This window comes from Oncorhynchus keta, chromosome 3 (genome assembly GCF_023373465.1).
Source record: "Oncorhynchus keta strain PuntledgeMale-10-30-2019 chromosome 3, Oket_V2, whole genome shotgun sequence".
In the NCBI taxonomy this organism is placed as follows: Eukaryota; Metazoa; Chordata; class Actinopteri; order Salmoniformes; family Salmonidae; genus Oncorhynchus; species Oncorhynchus keta.
The window spans coordinates 5684483-5700624 of record NC_068423.1 but is presented as its reverse complement, the minus strand read 5'-3'; the positions used below and the strand labels follow the sequence as shown (position 1 = coordinate 5700624).

Genomic DNA, 16142 nt, shown 5'->3' with positions numbered 1-16142 from the left:
GACAGGTTTGGATTTTTACTTTACCTTACATAACGCTATTTCAATGTTTTGTTTGTTAAATATAACATAAATGTAATAATAGGCCGGACTGTATGATGACATTCAAAATGATGGCAATCAAACATTCGTACCGCCAGTAAAAGACTGCTAACAGTTGAGAACTGCCAATTTTCTTGCAAGAGCTTCAGGCGTGCAAATACATACTTTTTTTGCCATTAATATTGCCTGTGAGGCTGCACTGTTGCCAAAAGCACCCTAGAAATCGGCGTTATATATTACACACACACTGAAACTCTGTGAAAGCTCAGAGGCTCAGCAGATTTTAATTTATAATGTAAAATGAATGTGTTATCATGTTATCACCAAATCTTTTCAAACTAAAACGTATCGTTCCTGTATCTTATCGGAGCTCATGTATCTAGATGCCTATTGAATTGTCTTGAAATGGAAAGATGCACATCCCAAGTATGTCATTATTTATGTCTGTAGGCCTAATATGTTGACAAGACAAAACTATCTGCAAAGTAGCAGGCAGGTCACCTCTTTGGGACTTCCTGAAGAAGAGGATCTAGTAACCTCGAAGATCTGGGCCCATCTTCACAGGGCTTGTGTTGCTGAATCAATTTAGCCTTTCAGATTATAATGAACAGGGAGGGCCTGATTTGACTAATCTTGAGAATATTTTTGAATACGGGCTCAGTAGTATTGTCCATTGAACCCCCCCGAGATAATACACAGCATGCTCAGTCACGAATTAGCCTAATTTTCAAAAATCATTGGGTACTGCTGGATCCTCACTAGTAAAACCCATCTGGAATATAATGGACCTTTCATGCATGTTCAGGGCAATAATGAATTATTGAACATTATCCAATTTGCATTCCATTTCGTTGTCTAAAGACGCCCCCCTCCCCTTTTCATTCACTAGGCCAGGACTCTCCAACCCTGTTCCCGGAGAGCTACTGTCTTGTACGTTCTCCAGGAACAGGGTTGGAGAGCCATGCACTAGGCCCTTTTGTACTAACACAATTATCAGTCAGGCTCTGTGATGGTTATCGAAGATGGTGTCTGTCTGGTAGCTGAGAGCATCACAATCCCTGCGTGATCCATAGAGACAAGTGTTTGAGTACCCCCGACAGCACACATTTTGTTTGTATCCCTGGACAAGCACACCTGCTGCCTGCTGTTGGGGTTACTTGAGGACCAGAGTTGGGGAAACACTGAAATAAGTGTTTGATTTATGACTTCTTTGGTTCACTCTGGCTGTCTGTTTTTCTTCACATTTTTTTCCTACTTCCCCTCATCTTTCATTCTGTCATTCTTTATTTTTTTCTTCTCCTTTTTCTTCTTGTTCTTCTCTGTTTGGACTCTAGCATGGACACGCTGCATGTCGTGGCCCCTCCCCTTCACCCGCCAGTCAAGCCAGTGGCGGGGTCAACCGCGCGTCGCCGACCCCTCCGGTTGCTAAGGGGGGTGTCTGACGGGAGCCGCATGGCTAGCGGTCGTTTTCGGACGCAGCCGGTAACCGCCAGCGACGTCACAGCGAGTCAATGGTAGGGTTCAAGGAAGAGCCACTAGTCCACTGTACCGAGCTCAAGTGTAGAGACGCATAACATATAGCATAGCTGTGTGTGTGTGTGCAAGGGCATGCGACCAGTTGCTAAATCAGTTAGTTTTAGTGAAAAAAGCTTTCCTTGCTGTGGTCAATTTACTTAGATACCAGCCTAGTTGTTGTTGCATTGTACTGTTTTGTGGCTCAGCATCACCCTCTATTCCACTGTGCCCTTTTCCCCATCACCCAGCTTTCCCCTCCAGGCTCTTTTTGTGTTAAAATCAGCTCCTTCCTTGTGTTACATCATCATCCGTCCCCACATCAGCTGCCTTCCATCCATATTTAAAGGCCATTACTTATAGATGAACATCTGTCTTCAAATGGTTCAGCTTCGCTGTTATTATGGGTAGTGATGTGGCTGTAGGTGTGCATGGATACACAATGTGAGCAGTCTTTCTAACATCTGTGTATTAATGTTGAATTGAAAATTGAGGCGACGGTAAGTAGCCTTCTAACAGTTCTCAGATTTATGATATCGCGTGGATGTAGGCTTGCAAAATTCAGGTTGGAGGATTACCTTCCATGCTTATTCCTTCATGATTGCTGGAAAAACCTTGTGATTTTGGGAAAGTTATCAAAATGTCTTTATGACCTTATGTGATCCTTTGTGTGTACCTGTACGTGCCTCAGGGTTTCCATTAGGAAAATATGGTGCCAGACAATGTGACTGGTAAGACTTCAATTTACCAGCCATTTATCAGACCCATATGCATTGGGTGCATAATCCATTAGGGCGTTCTCTAGGGCTGACCCCAATTAGTCAACTATTAGTCATTATTTTGAGATATAAAGACCTTATTAAACATTTCAATGAGATGAAAATTTGCACATGAAAACCGTAACTGGCACGCAGATCGGTAGAAATGATCAGATAAATTGGCATTCCACATGAGAAAGCTTGCAGATTTCTCGCGTAGCCTATTAACGGAAACTTCAGGAGAGTAATGGCAGAATCTGCAAAAGCCGACAGGAAGAGGCTAGTTGGGTCAGGTTCCGTTTTTTTCCTTTTCTTTTTTTTTCTAGTTATCTCGATCTCTGGCAACTTTTGGTCGACCAAGATTTTGTTTTAGCCTGGGACAGCCCCAGTATCCACCCACGGTCCTCAGAATGTCTGAAATCACATTTAGATTGTGGTAATTCATCTTAACAGAACATGCAACTCATTTAATGAAGCAGCCAAATAAAACGTCATTTTCAAACACTTGCCAAAATGCAATTAGCGGGAAAACACCATTCTAAACAGTGCACATGCTAGCGGTTCCATATGTGACCGATAAGAACATCTCTGTTAGAAACCTAGAAACCTGGGTTGCTAATATGACCAGGATTGCCCCTTTGGCATCTGGACAAGAAAGTTGAGATGAAAGCCAATAGAACAGGAGAGAAATGGAAAAGTGATGGGTCCAATAGGGAAGTACATTTATTATTTGGGTGCCATAGTTAAATAATTCCTCCTGTCTGTACAGAAATGAGTAAAGTAATTCAAAATACTTCACCAGAATGCATGACTTTAGCCACAGAGGAATCGAGGATCATTAGCTTCTTTAAAAATAAATAGCTGTGCTCATAGGCCTACGTCTATTTGGGAAGGCCTAGCTGACTATTGAGTTGCGGCTGTCAGTGAAAAGCATATTAAATATGTATGAAGATAATGTCTTGGGCATAATTTAGAATGTTGAGACAAGAAGGGGAGGGGTGTGTGGCAAGGATTTAGGCTCAGCTCTCTCTCGCCAATTCTTGCACATTCATTGTTTTATTCACCATTTACATACACTGAGTGTACAAAACATTAAGGACACATGCTGCTCTTTCCATGACATAGACTGACCAGGTGAATCCAGGTGAAAGCCACCATCCCTTACTGATGTCACTTCAATCAAGTGTGAATGAAGAGGAGGAGACTGGTTAAAGGAGGATTTTTAAGCTCTGAGACATGGATTGTGCATGTGTGCCATCGAGAGTGAATGGGCAAGATGAGATTTAAGTGCCTTAGAAAGGGCTATGGTTGTAGGTGCCAGGTGCACTGGTTTGTGTCAATAACTGCAACGCTGCTGAGTTTTTCACGCTCAACAGTTTCCCATGTTTATCAAGAATGGTCCACCACCCAAAGGACCTCCAGCCAACTTGATACAACTGTGGGAAACATTGGAGTCAACATGGACCAGCATCCCTACTGAACACCTTGGAGAGTCCATTCGCTGACGATTTTCAGGCTGGTTATCTCACATTATTAGAATTTTAACTTCTAGATTTTGAGAAACAAAAACATTATTGATATGAAACTATTCCACAAAAAGGGGAATAAAAACTGGCTGATGGAAACCCTGGCATGCCTGTGTGTTAGCAGGTGAAACCATGTCATCGTTTGTCCCCTTGCCACATATCTCAGTGTGTGTGACCTCATTTGTCTTCTCTCGCTCTTTTTCTCTCTTTTAACAGCCTTTTGGAAGCTGGGGACGCCGAGGAGCCAGAAGGTAAGAACTCTGCTTTTACAGGCCTCAAAGGCACCATTGTACAAGGAAGAAAGTTTTTTTCTTTCCACCTCCTTTGTACTCTCTATACATTTCAATGTTAAAGAAAGTAGGCTACAGAGTGCACAGTACATTAAACAGATACACAGGTGCTATAGCTGTCGGGATAAGAGGGCATTGATAGGGCTAATGTCGCGCTTCGAGGCAGAATGAAAAGGGGTTATTTCGGCCCAGAGCCTTTTCAGTTCAGGCAATGTTTGAAAGCTGACCATCCCACCTCAGGGGTTCATGTTTAGCATCAAAAGCAGCAGTGGTGGCACAGGGTGAGGCAGTGTGTGCGTTGCTTGTGCTTGCTTCCGTGTGTGTGTGCGCGTTTTTAGAGGGACTGAGTGTGTAAGAGGGAGAGAGTATTCTGTTTGTCTTTGTGTGTGAATGAGAAACAGAGGGAGATGAGGGTGACTTAAGTGCTACTGTGTATAAATCAAGTGTGCGTGCATGACTGCGTGTGAGACAGAGAAATGTTCAGGACCTGAAGGGAAAGTGGCAAAAAGCTCTTTAATCCAGTGCAATCCCAGTGCTTGTTCCGACACGGAGAGCTTGAGAGAGGGAAAATTGTGGAGTTCGACCATGGATCACTTCTTCGCTTCCTGACCCGCAACCGCCCACTTCAGTTAAACATTGGTGATACAAAGCAGTGAAATAAATACAAAAGAGACCGAGGAAGAAGCAGAAGAAAACAAGGGAGGAGAAAGGAGGCATCGAACTGATGATACAGAAAGTTTCAGAAGGAGAGAGGTGACTGACAAAGGTAAGCTCTGTGGGCTCGTCAATTTAGTGTGTATATGCAGAGTTGGCAAAGCCTATTTTGATTTTGGAGTTTTCTATTGGAGGAAGAGGAGTGGGGGGGATCAGATTCGGTGTCCCGTCATAGATAGTATGGAGTTCCCCACCCGTGAAACTGTTCCACTGGCAAGTGTGGCAGAGTTTAACTCTCTCAAATGGAAAAGGCTGGTCGAACTACGAAGAATGCTGGCTCGGCACATATAGTACCAGTCCAAAGTCTGGACACGCCTACCCATTCAAGGGTTTTTCTTTATTTTTACTGTTTTCTACATTGTAGAATAATAGTGAAGAAATCAAAACTATGAAATAACACGCATGCATGTAGTAACCAAAAGTGTTAAACAAAATATATTTTAGATTCTTCAAAGTAGCCACCCTTTGCCTTGATGCCATTTTTGCACACTTGGCATTCTCTCAAGCAGCTTCAGCTGGAATGCTTTTCAAACAGTCTTGAAGGAGTTCCCACATATTCTGAGCACTTGTTGCCTGCTTGTTGGCTGCCAGGTCATCTGATGCAGCACTCTACCACTCTCCTTCTTGGTCAAATAGCCCTTACACAGCCTGGAGGTGTATTTTGGATCATTGTCCTGTTGAAAAACAAATAGTCCCACTAGGCACAAACCAGATGGGCTGGCGTATCGCTACACAATGCTGTGGTAGCCATGCTGGTTAAGTGTGCCTTGAATTCTAAATAAATCACAGACAGTGTCACCAGCAAAGCACCCCCACACCATCATACCTTCTCTGTGCTTCACAGTGGGAACCACACATGCGGAGATCATCCGTTCACCGACTCTGTGTCTCACAAAGACACGGCGGCTGGAACCAAAAATCTAAAATTTGGACTCATCAGACCAAAGGACAGATTTCCACCTGTCTAATGTCCATTGCTCGTGTTTCTTGGCCCAAGCAAGTATCTTCTTCTTATTGATGTCCTTTTAGTAGTGGTTTCTTTGCAGCAATTCGACCATGAAGGCCTGATTCATGCAGTCTCTTCTGAACAGTTGATGTTGAGATGTGTCTGTTACTTGAACTCTGAAGCATTTATTTGGGCTGCAGTTTCTGAGGCTGGTAACTGCTGCAGAGGATAAGTTCATTAGAGGTAGAGCTTTCTTTCCTGTGGCTGTCCTCATGAGAGCCAGTTTCGTCATAGTGTTTGATGGTTTTTGTGACTGCACTTGAAGAAACTTCTCCGGATTGACTGACCTTCATGTCTGAATGTAATATACTGTCGTTTCTCCTTTCTTATTTGAGATGTTCTTTCCATAATATGGACTTGGTCATTTACCAAATAGCTATCTTCTGTATACTACCCCTACCTTGTCACAACACAACTGATTGGCTCAAATGTGTTAAGAAAGAAAACCATTAAATGAACTTTTCACAAGGCACACCTGGTAATTGAAATACATTCCAGGTGACTACCTCATGAAGCTGGTTGAGAGAATGCCAAGAGTGTGCAAAGCTGTCAAGGCAAAAGGTGGCTACTTTGAAAAATCTCAAATCAAATATTTGTTTAACACTTTTAACACTTTTTTGGGGTTACTAAATGATTCCATATGTGTTATTTCATAGTTTTGTCTTCACTATTATTCTACAATGTATAAAATAGTACAAATAAAGAAAAACCCTTGAATTAGTAGGTGTCTCCAAACTGTTGACTGGTACTGTACATTTCACTTACTTCAAAGTTGTCTAACCCCTTGAAAATAAGAGAACCTGGTGACGTTTTGAATTAATGTGTGAATTCCAACCACAGAGCTCAATCCTGGAGCGTCCCAAGAGATGCTGGGTAATATTCACATCAGCGCTGCTGGATCCCTTGGCCCCTCTAGCCATCCCCGCTTTCCAATTGGCTCCCTGTCTTTCCCTGAGGGATACAAGCTGTTTCATGATGAATGGGAATCACTTACGGAACAATTGCTAATCTTCAGAGGTGGACATTTTGCCAAGGCTTTTCCAGGCTTTTGTGTTTATTTTGATCTCTGCGAAAGGTCTAGGATGAAGTGATGAGGGCTGGACTTGAGTCAAACAGTATCTTAGAGTAGCAGTGATTATCTGGGATCAGTTTATCCATGTCTTTATATCTTATTTATTATGATCAAGGCAAAATTTATCCTAGATCAGTACTCCTACTCTGACTCTCAAAATGGTTTCTGGCTTGAAGTCAAAACGCAAAACCCCCACTGAGCATAACTAGAGTGAAGCTCAACTTCTGTGTGTGTGTGTGTGTGTGTGTGTGTGTGTGTGTGTGTGTGTGTGTGTGTGTGTGTGTGTGTGTGTGTGTGTGTGTGTGTGTGTGTGTGTGTGTGTGTGTGTGTGTGTGTAAAGGGTCTTTGCTGACTTGTGTCAGAAGTAGTTTTGAACAGCCGACTCCGGTGGATTTTGGATTACGTCTATGTGACGGCCACATGTAGCCGCACAGCTAAATATTCCTTTCCTTTGCACTTTAACATTCATTTGCACCAAACGTTTCATGACCAATGCATGGTTTTCATTTTTTTTATTTTTATCAGACACACATTTTTTTAAATGGTTGCATATATTAATTCTAAGTTGAGTGCACTCTCTTAGATTTATATTTCTAACATTAAAATCAAACAATTATTTCTATGTTTTACCATTTTAGTTTTTGCAGCTTTTTTCTGGTTCCCTGTCTTCAGCATGGTGTCCGGTGTGCTGCTAATTGGCACGATCTATAATCCTGAAATGGAAGGGCGTGTTGGGTGATACCACCACCATCCAGCATAGGGGAAATTGATTTCCCCAGTTTAAACTGTTATGCTACAATGTTCTATTCTAAACAATAGAAGCTTTTAAAATGGTAATTAATCAGGTTATTTCTAATTACCGCATTTGTATCTGCTGTGTTCTGACCTTATGGCTTCAATTAAAGTGAAGGCAGCAAAAACGTAACCACATGTAACGTATGGATTTACATTTGTATACACATCAAAAGTCCCAATTCAAAGTTACCTCCCTGTTAAATTGTTTGAATTATTTCATAAAGCTGATCAGAACCGATCTGAATTCCGAAGTCTACTACATTTGCACTGTATGAGTCAGCCAGTGGCTATCAACACCTACAGTAGCTAGCTAATTTAGAGATTTAATAGGGAATTGAGCCACATTAAAGTAATCTGAAACGCCATCTAACCAGTTATTTAATGGTATTATATGCAGTTTATCTAAGCTAGCCAGCTAGCTAACTAGCCTAGCTAGCCAACCACCAAGGTCAGCATAAGTTGCAAGCCAGAGCTCAACACGAAACTAGCACAGGCAGGAACCCACAGAGCACAATTTAAACGACACCAGCAGATCAAAAGCAAACAGAGAGCAGAGACTTACACATTGATGCTTGGGGCCCAACCTATGGCAAGAGTGGCTGAAGTTGCTAAGCGAGAGCCAGGGAGCGAGGCCCTTCAGAGGGATGAGGAAGAATCAGTGAGGCAGATAATCCGATATCTATATAGCGAGGGAAATCCAAAGTAGATTCCAGGAGCAATACTCCAGAAGCGGCAGAGTGCACAGTAGACTAGGGAGACAGTCAACAAGTCGGCGATCAGAGGAAAGCTTCAGGCAGGTGGAAGGGATCACACAACAGCAGAGTCCAATGTCAGTCATCTAACACTAAGCCAATGTTGAAAAAGTAATACAAATAAATCTCTGGTAGCCTAATTCAGAGCTACCAGAGAAGCAAAGTTGACAAAACAAATATTTAAAAAATGAGGTACTAAACAATTAAAGCAGGTAGGGAGGATTTTCTCCCTTTGTGAGCCTGAGGCAAGAAGGCACAAAGAGCCTGCCTGTTGAACATGCAGGATGCCTCACGTGTGGGGAATACATGCTGATTGGTAATACGATCGTGTGCTCACCACCACCAACACTCGGTCTGGAATGTAATTACATGCTAGCATGGATAGTGACTAAAGTTAGCGAGCTAGTGCTAGCTATTAAGCTAGCATATGAACTCTGTAGCAGAGTAGGTTCTCTTAAAATGACAGTCGATATAGTGCATTCTGAGTAGTTCCAAAGTTACCCGAAAAAAAGTTCAATATTTAAAACCCCCAAAACTGTTAAGAATAAATTGTTATACAGTGCATTTGAAAAGTATTCAGACCTTTGACTTTTTCCACATTTTGGTACATTAGTCTTGTTCTAAAATGTATTAAGTACATTTCTTTCCTCATCAATCTACACACAATACCCCATAATGACAAATCGAAAACAGGTTTTTAGAATAAGATAAAAAAGACTGATGCCTTATTTACATAAGTATTCAGACCCTTTGCTATGAGACTTGAAATTGAGCTCAGATGCATCCTGTTTCCATTGATATATCTTTGAGCTGTTTCTTCATAATTCTTAAATGAAAAGTTTGGAACCACCAATGCTCTTCCTAGAGCTGGCCGCCCGGCCAAAATGAGCATTCGGGGGAGAAGGGCCTTGGTCAGGGAGGTAGCAAAGAACACGACGGTCACTCTGACATAGCTCCAGAGTTCCTCTGTGGAGAAGGGAGAATTCTCTAGAAGGACAACCAGCTCTGCAGCACTCCACCAATCAGGCATTTATCGTAGAGGGGCCAGATGGAGGCCACTGCTCAGTAAAAGGCACATGACAGCCCATTTGGAGTTTGCCAAAAGGTACTTAAAGGACTCTCAGACCATGAGAAACAAGATTCTCTGGTCTGATGAAACCAAGATTTAACTTTTTGGCCTGAATGCCAAGCGTCACATCTGGAGGAAACTTGCCGCCATCTCTATGTTAAAGCCTGCGGTGGCAGTATCATGCGGTCGGGATGTTTTTCAACGGCAGGGACTGGGAGACAAGTCAGGATAGAGATAAAGATGAATGGAGCAAAGTAGAGATCCTTGATGAAAATCTGCTCCAGAGCACTCAGGACCTCACCACAAAGTCGCTGCCAAAGGTACTTCAAAGTACTGAGTAAAGGGTGTGAATACTTATGTAAATGTCATAACTGTTTTACATTTTTAATACATTGGCAAAAATGTTTTTGCTTTGTCATTATGGGGTATTGTGTGTAAATTGAAGAAACAACAACAATTTAATACATTTTAGAATAAGGATGTAACCTAACTAACAAAATGTGGAAACAGTCAAGGGATCTGAATACTTTCAGAATGCAATGTATATTATTTAAAAGTTCATAAAACATTTCTTTAGGCTGTGGGAACATTGTCGGGATATGACAGTATGTACCGTGCATTCGGGAAAGTGTTCAGACCCCTTGACTTTTTCCACATTTTGTTACTTTACGGTCTCATTTTAAAATAGTTTTTTTCCCCCTCATCAATTTAATCCATCTACACATAGTACCCCGTAATGACAAAGCAAAAACAGGATTTCTCTGGACAGTTTTTATGTTTTTAGGAACATATATTTTGTTTTGTCCAGCAACGTTCCCAGACTGTTCCCACAACCTAATGAAACATTCTGGGAACCTTTTGAAGAACATATCAAATGTGTTCTGGGAACATTCTTGCAACATCAGGCGAATTTCCATAAGTATTGGGATGACTGCCATCTCAGAGGCACATGTCTGTAAAACTGAAACTGATGGGATATCCTCAGAATTCCCAGGCCCTTTTCTGACGTTTTTTGCTCCTGGGAAAGGCCCTTATCACTTTACAGAGCAGGTGGTGAATGTACAGTACTTTCCCCTCCCAGACAGAGTACAGAGTGTTCAGGTCAGCTATGGTAGGATTAGTGCGTGTATCTGTGGGTGGGAGGAAGTAGGTGTGTTTGTCTCTCTCTTTCGCTCTGTGTGTGTGTGTGACTGCATGTGTGCGCACGTGAATGAGCTGTCCTTCTGTGTGCAAGTGGGCCTCACACCAACCAACCAACCCTGTAAACACCGTTACATCAACAGCTGTTTTAGAAACAAAACACACACAGACCTAATCCAAGACCTGAGGTGACTGATGGGTCGCTCATATCCTCCACAATAATGAAAGAAAAACATTCTGACGTGAACCTGTGAATTTGTGCTTATGTGTGATTTTTGACCAATGTTTAAATCAAATCACATACACGTGTGCTAATGTGTGTGTTTTTTTTTACAGTAACTGACAGGAAGACTGATGACGGAGCCAAGATGAACATGGCTGCCGACATGTCTTTGATTAAGGTATACTCTGTGCGTGTGTGTACCTGTGTGTTTATGTCCACATATGCCTTTGTGTACAGCCATGTATTTGTGCATACTTGTATGGGTGTTTGTTTGTCAGCTGCAATTATGAATATGGCTACAGTACACAAGTATGAGTATCTTGCAGTTATGTTGCGTGTGTATTACCTCGGCCCCATTCCAACTATCCTCAAATCTCAACCTCAATTCCTCTTTCTTGCTCCATACATCTGGCCTAGTCCCATATCCCCCAAAGCTGATTACTCCAAAATATCCTCTATAATTGAGTTGTCCTGTAGAGTATACAGACTGACCCGCACCTGGAGTCAGACTTTGCTCCTCCACTCCCTTGGAGATTGGAGTACAAACCTAGCCAAGATTTGGAAAGGAAAAGAAAGCCTGTGTACTCAAGGCATACTCAAGGCCATATGTACACTACAATTCAAAAGTTTGGGGTCACTTAGAAACAGTTTTAAGCTGTGCCAACATAATTGCAAAAGAGTTTTCTAATGATCAGTTGGCCTTTTAAAATGATAAACTTTCAAGAATCAAGGAAATTTCTACGTGACCACAAACTTTTGAACGGTAGTATATATTAAAAAAATATCCCGGTACTGCCCCCTTTTTTTGTGCACGTGCACACATTTTTAAACCAAATTACAGAAAAGCACAGTAACAGAGTTAACTGACTTTTCCCAGGCTGTTGGCCTTCCATGTGGGGATTGTGTTGTCGTAGGCCTAAAAGAAGGAAGCGGTGCTGTTGTGGTTCTAAAATTGGCCTTAGAGTGCCAGGGATTGGCCAAGTGGACCAAGATGGTAGCAAATGACAGTGTTTCAAGAAAGAGATGCACCCACTTTGTGTGTGTTTGTGGGTGCTCATACTCATGTACTCCATGAATGTGCGTTTTTTTTATGCGGGAGTTGGTTCTTTTATAATACATTGAATTGAGCTCTGAGGCTGTAGGCCCTGCACCACATACAGGAAAACACACGTGTTGTGGTGTGTACATCTTTGAGAATAGTTCAGAACTATTGATAAAGAGATGTATTCAGGATCATATTCATAAGGGCCCATGGTAACATTTTTTCAATTTTGGGTTGTCCCCCTCTGTTCATCAATTTGTTTTTATTTCTTTGGTGCCTAATTAATACAACCCAGGCACCAAATAGATAGAGACGTATACATTGTACACCGTAGAATGTATGGTTCTCATCGACATCTGCTCTGCTGTAGGTCTGGACTCACTTGTTGTCCTGTTCCCTGGGTGTTCTCTTTGTTTATTTATATTCAGGGCTCCAGTCCAGCACTGGCTGGCTGAGAAACACTACTCTCCAGAGACACAACTCTCCTCCCTCCTCTGCAATCTCTTTTCTCCTCCTCATCGAGTTTGTGAATGGTGCCAGTGTGTGTGGCAGAGTTGTGGAAAAAAGCCATATCTCAGACTAGCCAATAAAAGATTAAGATGGGCAAAAGAACACAGACACTGGACAGAGGAACTTTGGGGACAGTAAAACCACAATGTCGCCTCCCCAGGGTTGGAGTAGGGTGAAGCTGCCCCTAGACGCTGATTTGGGTCAGATTCGCATTTTCCCTTACTAATGCTTGAGGTTCAAATTAGGGGAGGGGAAGCTGATCCTAGACCTTTATCTATGGGAAACCTCACCCTGAAACCCCCGGGGACGCTGTCTAATGTGGGAAATACTCATAAATCCCTTTTCCACCAGGGGCTGGAGAAGACTGAAGAGTCGTCTCCCCTGACAACAGAGGGGAGTGGTCGCCATGCCAACAACAACAGCCGAGCGCACACCCAGCCAATCACAAGCAAGGAGATGGTGGCGGCAGGCAGGTAGGCAGCGTCGAGGAGATATCATTGTATTATATTTATAAGGTCATGGGATTGTCTACAAATTTGAATGATTATACACTGGATTATGGACTCAAAACATAAACATGAGCGCACACACACAGTTATTATTTAAGTGTTTCCTGGTGCGTGGGAGCAACATGTCGGTGCGTGGGAGCAACATGTCACTAGTCTGCTAGTGTAGTGTGTCAGCACAGATAAATACACAGTACAGTCAGCCTGTCAGATAAGTTGTATCACACGGTGGTGGTGGTGTACGTTTCTGTGTTGTGTGCGTTTTCCTTTGTGTATTTTTTTTTGTGGGTAGCAGGTACTTGAACCGGTCACTTCAACTCCTCACTCCTCCCAGCAAAGTTTAACATCAACCCAAGTCACCCACATCCCAAGTGGATAGTGCACCAAGTACAGCCATGCTCACATTACCATAGCTACAACAGTCTGCTACCCATCAGCATGGCCACTGTGGTCTGTCTGTGTGGTTGTCATAGCGGCCAGGCTAGTGCACCTGGTGCCGATTGTAAGGGGTTAGTAAACTCTACGTCCGACAAAATGTGCCCTAAACCGGATCTACAAATGATACCTGTGGCACCACCTGGGTGTAAGCCCTTCTATGAGCTACGCCTGAGACAGATCATACGCCTAGTAGGGAGCAGGCGTAGGGTGTTAAATTGGGACTATGTTATTTTATGATATGCACAGAAAATAATGGCAATCTATATTTTCAAACGGATGCGAGTCTTGTGGTCATATTTCACGACTTCCGTGTGCTTTTAGCAGAATAATACACTTGATTTATGCTACATTATTGCATGCTAAATGTGTCTAATTAGATATTAGCAAACTACTAGATGAGCTGCCACCTCCACTTATTTGCCTTTTTCGGATATAATCGGGATAAAGCCTCGGCTACTACGTGAGTGAAAAGCAAAGTAATCCGCCTGTTATACTAGGTTATCGTAGGCTACATAACAGGCTTTCAAAATGTTCTGATAACACTGTTAGACGAGCAAACTAGACTAAAGATTATTTACACCATTAACACTCAACTCAATTTGGTTAACACTTTCCCAGTCTAATTGTAACCAAATATCCAAACGGAGATTATGTGAAAACAAAAATCTGAGTCCCCACAATTGTCTCAAAGCATCGTGATAATGATGTCCCAATCATAATGGTGCTGAAATTATAGTTTTATCCCACACGGCTATTGCTTTAAAACGGTTTGATGGCTTTGGGAGTTTCAGTAAGCAACAATATGACAAATGCCTTCAAAGGCATTAGTGTCCTTTATTCCAATATATTCATCATTCGGTGGTATTCATTCCCACAATAATTATTGATTGATCCATCCAGTTGTGGTTAAGAAAACGTGCATGCATAGTGGTGGGCTTTGCGGAGTGATGGGTCATACCTCGCAAAGTTTAGAACTGACGTAAAGATGGTAACTGCCAAGCAGCCATCATTATGAAGCACCGAATTTCATGAATGCGCATTGCTTACGGAGGACTTAGCTACAACTAGTCTTATTTTTGGTGTAAATTCTGACGTAGCTGCATTTAAGACCACGTTTTTTACACCCAACTCGTGCATCCGGACCCTGTTTTATAACCAGAGTTCCAGACGAACTTGCATAGCATTTCAAAGGGCTTTTTGATCAGTGCAACTCAGCATTCATCAGGCCAGTTTCACAGACTATTGTAGTGGTAGCAGATAATGGTCCCTAACAGATATATAGATGCAGATAATGGTACCTAACATGTATATAGATGCAAACACTTTGTGTGTGTCTGTGGGTGCTCATACTCATCTACTTTATGTATGTGCATTTGGTTATGCGGGAGTTGGTTATCTTTTATAATATATTGTATTGAGCTCTGAGGCTGTAGGCCCTGCACCACATACAGGAAAACACACTAGTGTAGTGGTGGTGTGTGTTCGTCTTTGAGAATAGTTCAGAACCATAGATAAAGAGGTGTGTGTATACATATTAGAGGTCGACCGATTATGATTTTTCAACGCCAAAACCGATAGATTATTGGAGGACCAAAAGGGCCGATACCGATTGATCGGACGATAAACTGCAATTTTTTATTTTTGAAATGTATTTGTAATAATGACAATTACAACAATACTGAATGAACACTTATTTTAACTTAATATAATACATCAATAAAAATTCATTTAGCCTCAAATAAGTAATGAAACATGTTCAATGTGGTTTAAATAATGCAAAAACAAAGTGTTGGAGAAGAAAGTAAAAGTACAATATGTGCCATGTAAAAAAAGCTACTGTTTCAGTTCCTTGCTCAGAACATGAGAACATATGAAAGCTGGTGGTTCCTTTTAACATGAGAATTCAATATTCCTAGGTAAGAGGTTTTAGGTTGTAGTTAATATAGTATTTATAGGACTATTTCTCTCTCCCATTTGTATTTCATATACCTTTGACTATTGGATGTTCTTATAGGAACTAGTATTGCCAGTGTAACAGTATAGCTTCCGTCCCTCTCCTCGCCCCTACCTGGGCTCGAACCAGGAACACATCGACAACAGCCACACTCGAAGCAGCGTTACACATCGCTCCATAAAAGCCGCAGCCCTTGCAGAGCAAGGGGAATAACTACTCCAAGTCTCAGAGCGAGTGACGTTTGAAACGCTATTAGCGCACACCCGCTAACTAGCTAGCCATTTCACATCGGTTACACCAGCCATTAGGCTGATAGGCTTGAAGTCATAAACAGCGCTGTGCTTGCAAAGAGCTGCTGGCAAAATGCACAAAAGTGCTGTTAGAATGAATGCTTACGAGCCTGCTGCTGCCTACCACCACTCAGTCAGACTGTTCTATCAAATCATAGACTTAATTATAACATACCACACAGAAATACGAGCCTTTGGTCATTAATATGGTCGAATCCGGAAACTATCATTTCGAAAACAAAACGGTTATTTCAGTGAAATATGGAACCGTTCTGTATTTTATCTAACGGGTGGCATTAACATCTGCTAACCATGTGTATGTGACAAATAAAATTTGATTTGATTTGAGTCTAAATATTCTTGTTACATTGCACAACCTTCAATGTTATATCATAACTAATTTGCCAGAATTTTACTTCATTTTCTCAATGAGCCAGGCTGCCCAAACTGTTGCATATACCCTGACTCTGCGCGCAATGAACGCAAGAGAAATGACACAATTTCAC

The 16142-nt window shown here is 42.0% G+C and overlaps 1 protein-coding gene across 4 annotated transcripts in view; it reads left to right on the top strand.

Moving 5' to 3' along the window:
* The window catches only part of svild (supervillin d), a 120963-nt gene that overhangs the window by 46517 nt on the left and 58304 nt on the right, over positions 1–16142 (top strand). For all 4 annotated transcript variants that reach the window (XM_035746148.2, XM_035746131.2, XM_052486989.1 and 1 more), the window contains exons 3-5: positions 4052–4086; positions 11010–11074; positions 12800–12921. In XM_035746148.2, the coding sequence (XP_035602041.1) occupies positions 4052–4086; positions 11010–11074; positions 12800–12921 (222 nt within the window). The remainder of the gene's footprint in view (positions 1–4051; positions 4087–11009; positions 11075–12799; positions 12922–16142) is intronic.